This window comes from Pteropus alecto, unplaced genomic scaffold (genome assembly GCF_000325575.1).
Source record: "Pteropus alecto unplaced genomic scaffold, ASM32557v1 scaffold23, whole genome shotgun sequence".
NCBI lineage: Eukaryota > Metazoa > Chordata > Mammalia > Chiroptera > Pteropodidae > Pteropus > Pteropus alecto.
The window spans coordinates 4,690,819-4,703,575 of NW_006435837.1; the positions used below are offsets into that span (position 1 = coordinate 4,690,819).

Consider the following 12,757-nt stretch of genomic DNA (forward strand, 5'->3'; position numbering starts at 1 on the left):
CTTTGGTACTTTTTCATTGCAATCTTTCTTCTCTCTTGAAGTCTATTAGACTTTTTATATTTTTATTATACTTTATTTTTTTTTTAGTTGGAGGTTAAATCAAGGTACTAATTAATATTTAGAATGTAATTGATAATTTGAGTTATCTTTCAGGATCATGCCTTAAAGTGTTTTTTTTTTAAGATTGAAATGCATTTTGTTGAAAGAGAAATAGGCCAGTAGAGTGTTGGAAGGGTAGCTCTAGGCCAGGATGGTTGCCTATAAAAGGAGGTGTTCATTGTACCTTATCTTTTCTTAACTACTCTGAATTCTTAACTTTTCTTGCTCATTGACGCAACTTTCCTGGCCTTTTTAGACACATTATAATTGGTTGCCTCAGTTTCCTGAGATATTTAGAGATATGTGATGATCCTAGAATAAATAAAGCCTTGACATAATACTTTAAACTCAAGTATATGATGTCACCAAAATATTTAATAGGAAGAAATGAACATGTTATTCATAAATAATCAAATAATTGATAAATTGTTGATGAAGTCAAATGGGAAAATGATTTAGCAACAAAAATTGTATGCTGATGATATGAAAATGCTAGAGTATATTATAATAGACAGTTTTTTTCGAAAACAGTACAAGAAGACATAATAGAAAAACAGAGCACCAAACGACCTCCTGAGGAACCTCTACCCTATGTTGCTGCTCCCTCTCCTAAGCTCTCCAAAATACAGGTTCAGGTACATGCCCCTGCAGGTAAGTAGTATTTACATATCCCAGGATTGGAAAGAAAAGTCACTCTATACCATTTATGTATGTTCTTGGGTGGTGGTGATGGGGATAAGGGGAGTGTATTTGCCCAAATCATTTGAGAGCTTTGTTGAACACTTCATTCCCTTCAGAAGGGCACAGTTGTCATTTCTTCTTAGAGTAAAAACAGTTACAGTAAAATTTTCTAGTCAGCTTTATACTGCTAAAAGCTGTTGAGGAATAGAAAAACCTAATACCTTTCTCCAGTGAAAGTTTTAAGTGCCCAGGTAGTAAGCAAATAGTAGAAACCAACTGTGTGATCATATTATAACAAATAGTTGTGAAGAACTGACATTTCTAAAAATGACTGCTTTAGTGAGGTGATCAAGACTTTGGTGGCAAGACTTGCAAGAGATAGCTGCTATGAGAACTATAGGTGATGTTATAGAATCAATTTGGATTTCAGGATAGTGTCCATTTCTATTAATACCAAGAAAGGGAAAGTTCAGTATACCAATGCTTAAGTGAACTATTGTTGGAGATTAGTAGATTTTTGACCTTTTAATAGTATTCGAACTGTAAGTCTGATGAAGATAATCGCCTTTTTGTTTTCGTTTTTTTTTTTTCATATAGAAGGACTACCATCTTCTGAGGAAGATGGCATGCCCAAAGAGGAGAAGCTTCCTGAAGATTCTGAAAACTTACCACTCAATCCAGAAAGTTCTTTGAATCCTGACAGCATAAATCCTATAAGTGTGCCAGACACCTCAAGCTCAGCACTAGCAGGGACCAGTTCATCTCCCCAGGGCAGTCATCAGGAAGTTGAATTCCAAATGCCAAAGGAAAGCGAAGGTATATTTAAAAACAGTGATTATCAGTCAATGTATTTGTCTTTCCCCTTAAGGTTTCTATGCCCAATAACATCCCCTGAGAGTTTATCACATTGGAGAAAATTCCAAATTGAAGAGGTGTCGAGTCTTCCCCTTCACTTCACTATCAGGGCCAATCCACTAGAGATGCTGAAGTTTGCCTCTGTGTAGATTGCCTCTGCTTTTAGAGTGATGTTTTCAGAGAGTCTGGAGATAGATGTTTATGCTATAAAGAGGTGTCATCCCCTGAATTTTTAGGTATTTTCACAAAATACGAACTTTCGAAGACAGGCCTTCTCAGTAAATGACTAAAAGGTTGTCTCTCATGTTGAATGAATATGTCACTTCCAGATGTATGCCTAACACTACAGTGCCAAAGTGGCCTATATTTGAGCTTGAGGAGGCTAGCCTTTGGTTTTCCTAGAATCATGGCAGGAAGACTAATAGTAATAACATTACTTGCTAGTAGTTACTTAATAGTAATAAAAATCATCGTCTTTATTTCCATCTGACATTATGTGCTAGGCACATAGTATTTTACATAGCATTATACATCACACCTTTACAACAATTCCTTGAGATGTAGGTGCTGGTAAACATTTTTAGGTGAAAAATCTGAGAAGTCACTTGGCTAAGGTGCCCTCTAGCTAGAAAATAGCTGGGCCAGTCCTTGAACCTAGGCACTCTGGCTCCAGGGCCATACTCTTAACCACTGTGCTGCTTGCATCTCTAGAGACTGGGTAAGCATTTCACTTGGAAACTGTCTAGAGGTGTCATTACTATTATTTTCATTAAGGTATTAGAACTGTTACTTTATTTCAGAAATATTTCTGATATTCTAATATATGTAAGACAAAGCCATTCAAGAGAAAGTTGTGACTGGACTTTGGTTATTGTTTACATAATTAGTTTGTTTCTTATAATTATTTGAATAACACTGATGTAATGTTTGTAACCTTCTCTGGTTGTTTTGAAGATATGGGCCCAATTAAATTATTTTTCTATAATAGATTAAAAACAGATGACCTTACAGTTCTATTTTTAATATAAAATTACAGTTTTCTACCTGAAATCATATCTTTACTCATAGTTTATGTGTAATTATCTGTAAAACTAGTTATATGTTATTTAAGACATAACTATACCAGATTCTGATGACAGAACCCAGAAATACCACAAAAACATAAGTTAATTTGGAGGTATGATTTGAGTCTTGAGTTAAAAGAGAAGACTTTTCTGTCTGAATTGTTAGAATGCCTTAGGTGTGTTTACACCATCATTATTTTTACTTTGGTTGATTCAGCCCAGCAGCATTTCTTGGTACATATGACCAACATTTTTATCTCTGACAAGTGGAGGGGAGCATATATTTTAGTAAAAAGTTTTTATTTTGCATCAAAGTTGCAATATTGCAAAAGAAAATCAAATTCTGAACCACACACAAAAATATTAACCATTGTGAGTTCTTTTATCTTCTGTTTTTCTTTGCCTTTTCTCTGGGTAAATACTCAAAATGTCCCTAAAATGTCCAGAGCCCAGATGATGTGTCTTAATTAACACAAAAAGATTAAATTTGTATTGATGATCCTTGGAGAGAGAAACAAATCTACTTGAGCGAATTACAAAACCCACCTCTTATCACACACTAACTTTGGGGAGCTGCGTGCTCTGATTGAGTAAGCGAAAACTTGTCTAGACACAAAGAAATTTCAGTGCAACTTAGTGAACAGCACAGCCAAAACTATTTGAGGTCTGAGCACTTAAATTGTTTCATGGCTCAGTTATGTCTTTTTTCAACATATAACCCTTCAGCAAAAATATCTATTACTAGCAATTAAACTTGAGAGAGGTATTGAATATAATGTTAATGTTACTTCTAACTTAGCTAAGCAGAAAATAATCTTGTTTTCTTCAAAATTCAGATAAGCATTTAAGGCTTAAGAGAGAGAAATTTAAAGAGTAAAGTAATGCTAAAAATGTCCATATTGAATTAATGTGAGAGATTTGGTAAAATAACTAATTTGGTTCTCAGAGATAATGGAGTTATTGAAATTCATTGATTAAAATAAATAAATTTAAGCAATTATAAAACTAAATTTGGAGAATCTCCCTTGCATTTGGCTACTAAAATAAACCTAAACTAGACAGACCAAGAGGAGAGAGATTGAGAGAAATTCACTGACATGCTTAAAGAGAATAATAGGTTAGCTTAGATTTACCTAATTTAGCCCAAGAAACAGATCTTTTGCTATATAGCTTGTGTCCAAAGAGACTTCATATTGCTCAGTCTGTTTTATGACCTTTGAAACTTTAAGGTAACTTCTGAGGCTGCTTTTGTTGTTTGGGGACAGTCAGATGGCACACTCGTGGGTAGCCATCCTCATATCATCTTTATCTAGCTAAGCTTTCACTAGATTTTACCCTTGGAGTCCTGGGTCCTCCCCGGGATTCCTTGCAGATGGTTCCAGGAATGAGACCATTACTCCCTACCTAACATCTCTTCTTTCAGCATAATGATCAGGTCAAGTATGATTTGTCTTTTTTCTCCCCATTGAAGCTCCAGGTTCACTAGTTGAAATTGACCCAGGTATGCTGAAACAAGGCTCTGATGATCCTTCATCCTGGTCCATAGAAGACGTGATCCTGTTTCTGAAACACATGGATCCTCAGATATCAGACTCCCTCGCCGACCTCTTCAGGCAACATGTAACGTATCTTTTGACCTGATTTTCCTACCATAATGCCTTTGACCTCTCTGCAGGCCCTTCAGTTGGGTGCTGATTAGTGTGGATGGTGGGGGAACCCTATCAACTGATTTTTCCATATGTGAGAAAGGTTACTTTGTCCAGAGTTAGATCCTTAAATGGTAGAGGCTGGATCTGTGCTTTAAATGGGTCCCCGAGTACATACAATATTACAAGTCTTCAAGTTCTCAAGAGAAGATGATTCAGCATGGCCACTCTCAGGTGTCTTGTCCTTTGTAACGACAGCTACAAGGATCCTCCTCCCCTCGTCCTTGCTTGGCCCAGGACGCTGAGTAGGAGGCGGTGACCACAAGCTGTGACAGGGTGTCCTCCTTGTTATGATGCCCAGTGAATCCAGCAACTGTTTCCATTTGGCTCAGTTCTGTTAACCGTTTGTGGTTATTGACGATTTGGGATATTGTTACCTTTATACCATTTACAAAATAGCATCATGGACTAAACTTTTTAAATTCTAATTTCTTTAATTTCTAGTTTTACTTAGGAGAAAAGTTATAGAAGATGCCCGACAAAGGCAGTACTATATGAGATTTCCAGTCTTTTTAGACAGTGATATATGATTCAATATAGTTTAATTTTAAACCAGATCTCGTGAAAATTAAATAATATGCTTCAGTGGCATCGGTTGGTCAGTTAATGTAATAAAGAATTTAAGGAGAATTCCTTTTATTTATCAAGTCATAGTTTTATAGTTTTCCTAATGAATAAAATTATTGGTCACATATCTGATAAACCCTTTTTAGTATGGTAAGAAAAACAGTAATTAGTTTTAGCATCTAATTAGCTTCACACAACTAACTTTCAACATCAAGACAGTAATATATAGCACATTTACAGTTTGCATCAATGCTGACATACTCGTATTCCTACCCTTTCTAAGAAAGTTAACAAGATCTGAAATTCATCTACCATTCATAGTTTTTATTGCTTTTGTCATAGCTATGCATTTTATTCAACACAGTATTCAAAATTAGGTAGTTCGACACTTAGGACACTGAAGATATTAGGTTAAATTTCCTTTTTCTTAAAATTTGAAGTAAATTGACAAATGATCAAATGATGCTAAAGTAGTTTTAAAGATAAAAACTGTTTAATAGTGTCATAGTTTTCATCAAGCAGATGTGTATTCAGAGAATATACATCTGGAATGAGCTACCCTCTAATTGGTGTTACATATTCTCATATGTAAAGAAATGACCATTCTGATAAAATATGAAAACATTATTAATTACTGTAATTTCCTTCTCTCTGTAGGACATTGATGGGAAGGCTCTGCTGCTACTCAATAGTGACATGATGATAAAGTACATGGGGCTAAAGCTGGGCACAGCTGTGAAGTTGTGCCACTACATCGAAAAGCTTAAAGAGGCAACTATCATGACCCCTGAAAAATCATTTATGTAGATTTAGGTTTGGCTTAATTCTGGGGAGACCAACACCCTCTTGGTGTAAAATTATTTTTTTGCCCTTAGAAATTTTTGTTGTGTAGAAGGTGCCTCTAACAATATGTTAAAACCAGAATTGCAGAACTATAGTCCAGTCCAGTCTACTTCTTTAGAAACAACTGAACATATTAGTACTAACATATTCAAATGAGCAGTTTGTTCTTTATATCTTTTTTTTTTATTTATCGTACAGTTTACAAATATATTTCATGTAGGAAATAGAAAAGCACCTTTGATATTGGTTAACATTTATATATAGAACCAAAACAGCTAAATCCCAAAGGGGAGATTATCAGGGATTAGCAAGTTCTCTGATGAGTAAACCACGAGAAGCTTTCCTTAGATGAGAATTTGAAGATGCAACTGCAGATGCCATCTCTTTCTCAGATAGTTTGTTTGTTACTGTAGTCTTCTGTTTGTCTTCTACCAGTTTCCAGAAAGGGAATAGCCGTATAAATTATTTAGCTTTTGTTATTTATTTCTATGTTGTATTTGTTCCTATTTAAAGAAAAAAAGCAAACTTATAAAATTTCATAAAGTATTCATACCAGTTTTTTGATAAGTTATAAGATAGATAGAATAGTCATTTTATGCAGTAGATATATTACAAGGGTGGTTTGGGTAGAGTCTGATTATAATATTTTCCATTAAATATCTATTATTTAAAAAGTTTTTAAGTATTTTGTGTAAGCTCGGATATTTAACTAGATATTTATAGCTCACATCTCTCTACGAAGATGCCTATGTTTGAATATTTATTTTATTTTCATAGAAACATACTAATTTTATTTTATTTTATTTTTAAAAGATGTATTATTTTTAAAAGATGTGTATTCTTTTAAAAGATGTATTCCTCACATGGATACTGTTTCATATTTATGTTTTATTTATTAGAAGTATACACTCAAGTAAATCTTTTCTTTTTTAATTTAAAATGGCACTTTACACTTCTACAGAGATAAAGATTAAGTCTATATATAGTGAGATGTTTTATTCTGTTAAAAATATGCACTTCATTTGCTATCACTAGTACCTCTCAGCTCAGTCTTCAGGGTTTCCAAACAGGGATGTTCTCTGTCTTGTGCAGCGTTAATTTGCTTTCTGAGCCATTTATCCTTCTAATCTTTGGAAGGTACATTAGTTCTAATTTGTCATTTGGGATTTATTTTAAAATTAGAACTTTCAAGCAAAACCCATTCATTATGATTATTGTTATTTATTACATTGTTATATTGCATAACATTTGTTGTAATCTTTATAAGCTATGAGAATTGGTGCTAAATGTATTAGCCATTCGTTATAAATGCCAATAAAATGTTCACCAGGGGCCATAATGTACCTTTTAATTTTAGAAAACCAAGTGTCCTTTATATTTATAAACAAAAGCAACTGTTTACTGGGCACATGTGATCTATAGAGTGGTTTTATCCATGTTATTTCTTTTGTGTTATAAGGCAAGAATCTAATGTATACTTTTAGTCTTCTCTCAAATTGTTTGTGTGAAGATGCTGTGCCCCATTGAACAGTCCTCAGGTGTTTGCATAAATACTAAGTTTTACAGTTGTCAAATTTTAAAATATAATAAAGTTAAATACCTACAACAATTGGTGTGCTTTTACTTGCTTGTACCGCATTACGTTAATGCGTAAATTGGTTATATTGAAAAAGAAGCACTCTGGTAAGTTTCTGGTTTTATATGTCCAAATACTTGAGTTTTAACACTTGACCTCATTCTATAGGGAAACAGAGTCCTAGAAGCAAAGGGCTGATCTCTTGTAGGGGCCTTAAACTAGACCCCAGGGGAACAGCGAGAAGTTAAATCAGTGAGCTTTATCTGTGCTCAAAACCTTTGTTACTTGTGATGTTATTGATGAAGCGAGTGTGCTAGAAAACGGCCGTGCCCCCAGATACCGTGCCACGTGGGTTCACGTGTCTGGCTGGCAGTTCTAGCTGCTCTTAACCACCAGGGGGCAGGAGCCAACCCGCCTTGCTGCCCTGTCCCCCAGCTCGCATGGCAGAGAGGCCTTAGAAGCCCTGTTGTGGGTTGTGGGAAAGTCGCCTTCAGTAGCCGCCCCCTCAGCCTACCCGCCCCAGGAGCTGCTGCTCGGTACCCGGGAGCCCAGAAACCTCCTACTGTTGCTTCTCAGCAGTGTGTCCTGTACTTCCTGGAGGTACTGGGGCCCTAACAGTCCCCAGGGGTCATACTCGAGTGACCAGAATGGGGTGTCCATTTGCTGCCTGAGACTTGGGTGATTCAAAACCACTTGTTCACTGGTTTGTAAATTTTTAGTCCAGAGAATATCATGTTATGTTAGCCACCTGTGAACTCTCCAGACTTTTAAAACAATCTTTCCTCCAGCTCTGCCTCTCAGTCCATCCGTGGACACTCTGTAGCCAGCAGAATTGTGCAACTCGGGCCCTCTGGTCATGCGAGCGTTTACTTTTGTCTGCATGACTTCTGCTCCTTGGAGTGTCTTAGAGTACATGTTCCATTCTGAGGACTTCTCAGACTTTGAAACCTGGGCCCCCTCCGTAAGCATGAAAAAGCCCTGCCCTTCTGTAATATCAGATATTAAAAATCAAACATTGTGACTAGGAACAATGGGGTGGAGGTGGAGCGCTGCTTTTTCAAGCTATAAAAGGGACTGTACTCACAGTTGGCTGAGGAAATGAAGTAGGGTTACATTTCTGGGGCTATTCGTACAGTGTGATGCTGGGACTTGCTTGTATCTCTGAGTTCTATGAAGCTGATCCAGGGAATGAGGGGTCCCCAAGGGAAGGAGGGCATGCAAGCCAGGGCCCATCTTCGGAATTCATGGTGGGCAGATTTCCTTCCCTCCTGCCCAGCATTCCCTCTTTTGTCCAGCAGCTTGATGGAATTGAGCCTTGAAAGCCCCTTTCCCCAGTGAGCACAGACTCAGTTCGAGCTTGCCCACACTCCCTGCTATATCAGGCAGAAGGGGAGAGTGGGCCTAGAGAAGCATGGGGCGAGTTGGTCAGCCCAGATCCTGCAGAACAGGGCATGTCACCCTTCTGGCAAGCTGCATGGAAGCCAAATATGCTCCCTCAAGTCTTGTCAGGAGTATGGATTTTCCATCCACAGCTACCAGCAGCACACCTGCAATCATCAGGACACCAGCCTGAGCCTCAAGCTGCCTGTGCTAACCCACTTTTTCAATGGCCTAGGATGATAAAAAACAAAAAAATCAAAACTCCTTCAGGGATGGGGGGTGGCAAGGAAGAAAGGCACAGTGGTAAAATGCCTTCCTCTCTTTTTTTTTTTGTAGTAAAGATATGAGTTTGTGAACTTTTAACACAGAGACCCCAAATCCTAGGAGCCTCAAAAAGATAGACATGTTCTCCTGTCTTGTTTTTATGTTGGTAGGAGAAGGTGTTCCACATATCAGGGATCCACACTCCTCCCATCTTGTTCTGCTTTCCTCAGCATGTCACCTCCATCTCTTGGCCCTATGTGGTTGCTCTAACTCCTTCCATCACATCTACATTCCCATTCAGCTATCCCTATCCTCTGGGGAGTCTTTAGGAGGCTGCATGCCCAGCCCAAGAGCTCTTAATCTATGAACAGGGTAACCAATTTTGGAGACAACCAGCATTCTATCTCACACATATTTTATCATCCACATAAAGATGATAGTTAAGGCTTAAGTAATGAGATGAAACTAAGGTAGAAGATGTAGCAAGGATAAGTTTCATCAGGTTCATAGCATGGAGGTTGGGTGGGGGTAGATGGGGCTGAGAGTTGTAAAGGATGGGAATTTTAGAGGAATTAGGAATTTATGATTGGTGGCCCTTTCAATGATAATGTAAAGACAAGTTAATATTAGAATTTGTTTTCAATAATTTTTGGTTACTGATCTGTTTTTCTGAAAGCCTCTCCAAGTTAGTTTGGACTTATTATGGGGTTTCAAAATGAGAATTGCAGAGTGACAGCAAATCTTGGAGGCAGTTTTGATATTTCAGGAATGACACTAGTGGAGGTGTGAGTAGAGTATAGAAGAGATGAGAGATGCATCAGAATCACACTGTCACATCTTTCCTCCAGCGATCAGAGTCTTTGGCCAGCTGAAGGAGAACCACTGTGCCTGAAGGGGTATAGTAAGAACCACCATAACTAAAGGGGTACAGTAAGCCTTCAGCCAGTGGTTTTGTTTTCCTTCTGGGTAGGTTGGCCCTGCTCTTGACTTCCAGTCAGGGAAAGGGCCTAGGGTTTCTAATGTGTAGACAGAGAGCTTGACCTCAAACTCAAGGAGCTCTTCCCTTTACACCAACAGGAAGAAAGCAGAGCTGGGCTAGAGTGGAAGTATTTGGAGGACAACTTGCCCAGAGGGAAATTAGAGGCAGGAGGACTCTGGCTCAGTAGAGGGAGGAGGTTTGATCTGCTCCCAGTGGAGCCCTTGGGGCAGACAAAATGAGAGTGCAGTCGTCGTCAGCCTCTTTGTGGTGGGGTGAGTCCTGGAGTTTGATGGGATGGTTCTGAGGCTTCTGGAGCCATCCTGGGCACACACAGGGACTGGGGTTGTAGCCAGTGGGGCTCGGTCCCAGGGAAGCCACAAGGAGGAGTCAAGGATAGAAGGTCAGTACATGGACTTAAAACCACTACAAAATCCAAATTCGATGAGAGAGGATGACATTAAATAGAAGGTGGACTTCTGCAGTGTTCCCCTGAGCTCCATGCAGGGATTTGGGTGTGGAGGTCTGTGGAGGCTGCTGGCTGTCCTGGGGCCCCGCGTCCTCAGGGAAGGCCCCTGCCCCTGCCACTCTGGCTGCAAAGGGCCCCTGGCTGCTTTCCTTGTCTCTCCTTTTGGAGCATCTCCTGGGCCTGAGAGCATAGCAGTCTTTCCAAGTATGTGACAGAGAGGTCTGACAGGGAGAAGGGACTTGGGATTAGAACGCCCTCCCTCCATTTTCTGCCTGTATGACTTTGGTCACATTGCTTCAGCTCTCAGAGGAAAGGATTGTCCCTTCCCCTAGGGGTCTGAGAATTCAGGGAGATATGGCATGGGAAGCAGCTTGACATGGTGGCTGCTGAAAGTGTCCACTCCTTTATTATTGCCTTCCCTTCCCGCAGTCCCTGCTGCTCCCTTTTCCACATCCTGCCCATTATGCTGGATCCCAGGAAAGCCACTGTGTGGCCTTGATATTAAAGAAGGCTTTCATTTTGTTCTTTGAATAAATTTCAGCATGAGTTCTGGAGAGCTGAACAAGGCCTGGAACAGGAAGGTTGTTGGGTTAGCTTCGGACGGGCCCCCAAAGGCTGTGGGAAGCAATGAAAGGGTTATAAATGAGGGAGGTCACCCAGCCAGACCTGTGTTCTGGACAGATCATTCTGGCAGCCACTGGGGGCGGGGGGAGTTCTCAGCAAACCGCACTTATCACCCACTCTGCACAGTACCCTCCATGTAATCCCATCCCGGTATTTCCCTTGGTGGGGCGACTCCAGTGATCTCATTCTACCTTTTCCTGGGCTGTTCTCAGAAGAGTAGGTGTCACTCTGAGGGTGGCCGAGTTGTTGGGAATTTCAGCCAGCAAACAATCAAGTGCAGTCACCTTTCTCTTTCAAATGGTAGAAGCAGCTACTTTAAAGATTGTGTAAGCTCTGAGAAGCCCAGAGTTTTGCAGGGGGCTTCGATGAAATTTCAGGCAGAGCTTTTATTTAATTTTTTAAATTTTTATTTATTTTTTTTGAGCAGAGCTTTTTTTTATATACATTTTTATTTGGAAATATTTATATCAGTACAGTGAAACTAAATTTTAAGAGACACTGGATGTCATTAGTTTTGGATATTATTAATTTATTACAAAAGAGATATGGAAATTATTTACATGAGATTTCAGAACTTCAGTGGAATAGGCAGCTTCACGGTTTGCCATTTCAATAGTGATTTATTTTGGTCTACATACTTTCCAAGAATGTCACCATCTCTAAATAAGAAATAATCCTTGTGGTCTAGAACTACTTTGGTGCCTCCATATTCTGGAAGAACTTTGTCTCCAACTTTCACGCTAACTGGTTGAATCTCTCCACCTTTTCCCTTAGAGCCCAATCCAACAGCTACTACTGTTGCTTGCAATACTTTTCCTTGAGGTTTTTCTGGAAATGTAATGCCTCCTTTGGCTGCAGTTTCCGCAGCACTCCTTTCAACTAATCCTCGGTCAAAGAGGGAAAGGAACTTTCTAAATGCCTGTCCTACCATTGCCGCTGCAGTTTGTACTCTGTCTGGTCTCACGTGAAAGGAGAGACCTGCCTCAGGCAGAGCTTTTAAATGACAGTCTCTTCCGTTTGCTTTCTAGGAATTAAAATCTCAGGTTAAGAACAAGAGGAGGCAACCAGAAGCCTTAACCGCCTTCTAGCTGGACTCCAGGCTGCAGATTCCCTGTGGCCCCGCGCTCAGGAGTCTAGGTCTGGCGGGGAGGGCCATGTGTGCTGCGGCCTCTCCCTCAGGTGTGAACAGTGATGGGGTGAGGGCAGGTCCCCCACCCAACCCAGGCACCCAGGGGCCATGGACCTCGGCCAGGAAACAAGGTTGTGACACAAGGTGGGACTAGCATCGCCACCACATAGAAGGAAGTGAGGAGAGGTCCAGAGTTCTGTGCCTGGCGGCTATTGTTGTCTGATGGGGCAGGACGAGGTGTCAACCTGGTGGCCAAGCTTGTCACCACCTGCTCCTGGAGCTGGACTACCCTCTGTCCCAGGCTCCCTCTGTCTCCAGCAGGGTCCCAGGCCCAGACTTGGCCCAGGACACAGACTAGATTTCTTCAGAAGGTCAGAAGGTCAGACTTACCTAGCCGAGGCCACCTACTGTATGTAGGTCGTACAATGATGGAGAGGTGTTCACTTTTATTTACCTGTCTCCTTCCCAGTTTCTTTCCTGCTGGCAATCACAGCCCCATCTTCCCCTCAGTCTGTCTCTCACAT

At 40.0% G+C, this 12,757-nt stretch overlaps 1 protein-coding gene and 1 pseudogene across 1 annotated transcript in view; one reads left to right on the forward strand and one right to left on the reverse strand.

Annotated features, from left to right (window-relative positions):
* The window catches only part of SCML2 (Scm polycomb group protein like 2), a 69,089-nt gene extending 61,665 nt beyond the window's left edge, over positions 1 to 7,424 (forward strand). The window contains exons 11-14 of the mRNA XM_006911681.3: positions 631 to 750; positions 1,378 to 1,596; positions 4,171 to 4,319; positions 5,630 to 7,424. Of these exons, the coding sequence (XP_006911743.1) occupies positions 631 to 750; positions 1,378 to 1,596; positions 4,171 to 4,319; positions 5,630 to 5,779 (638 nt within the window). The 3' untranslated portion in view covers positions 5,780 to 7,424. The remainder of the gene's footprint in view (positions 1 to 630; positions 751 to 1,377; positions 1,597 to 4,170; positions 4,320 to 5,629) is intronic.
* A 4,248-nt stretch (positions 7,425 to 11,672) lies between these two features.
* LOC102898177 lies at positions 11,673 to 12,035 on the reverse strand (annotated as a pseudogene).
* Positions 12,036 to 12,757: the final 722 nt, after the last annotated feature.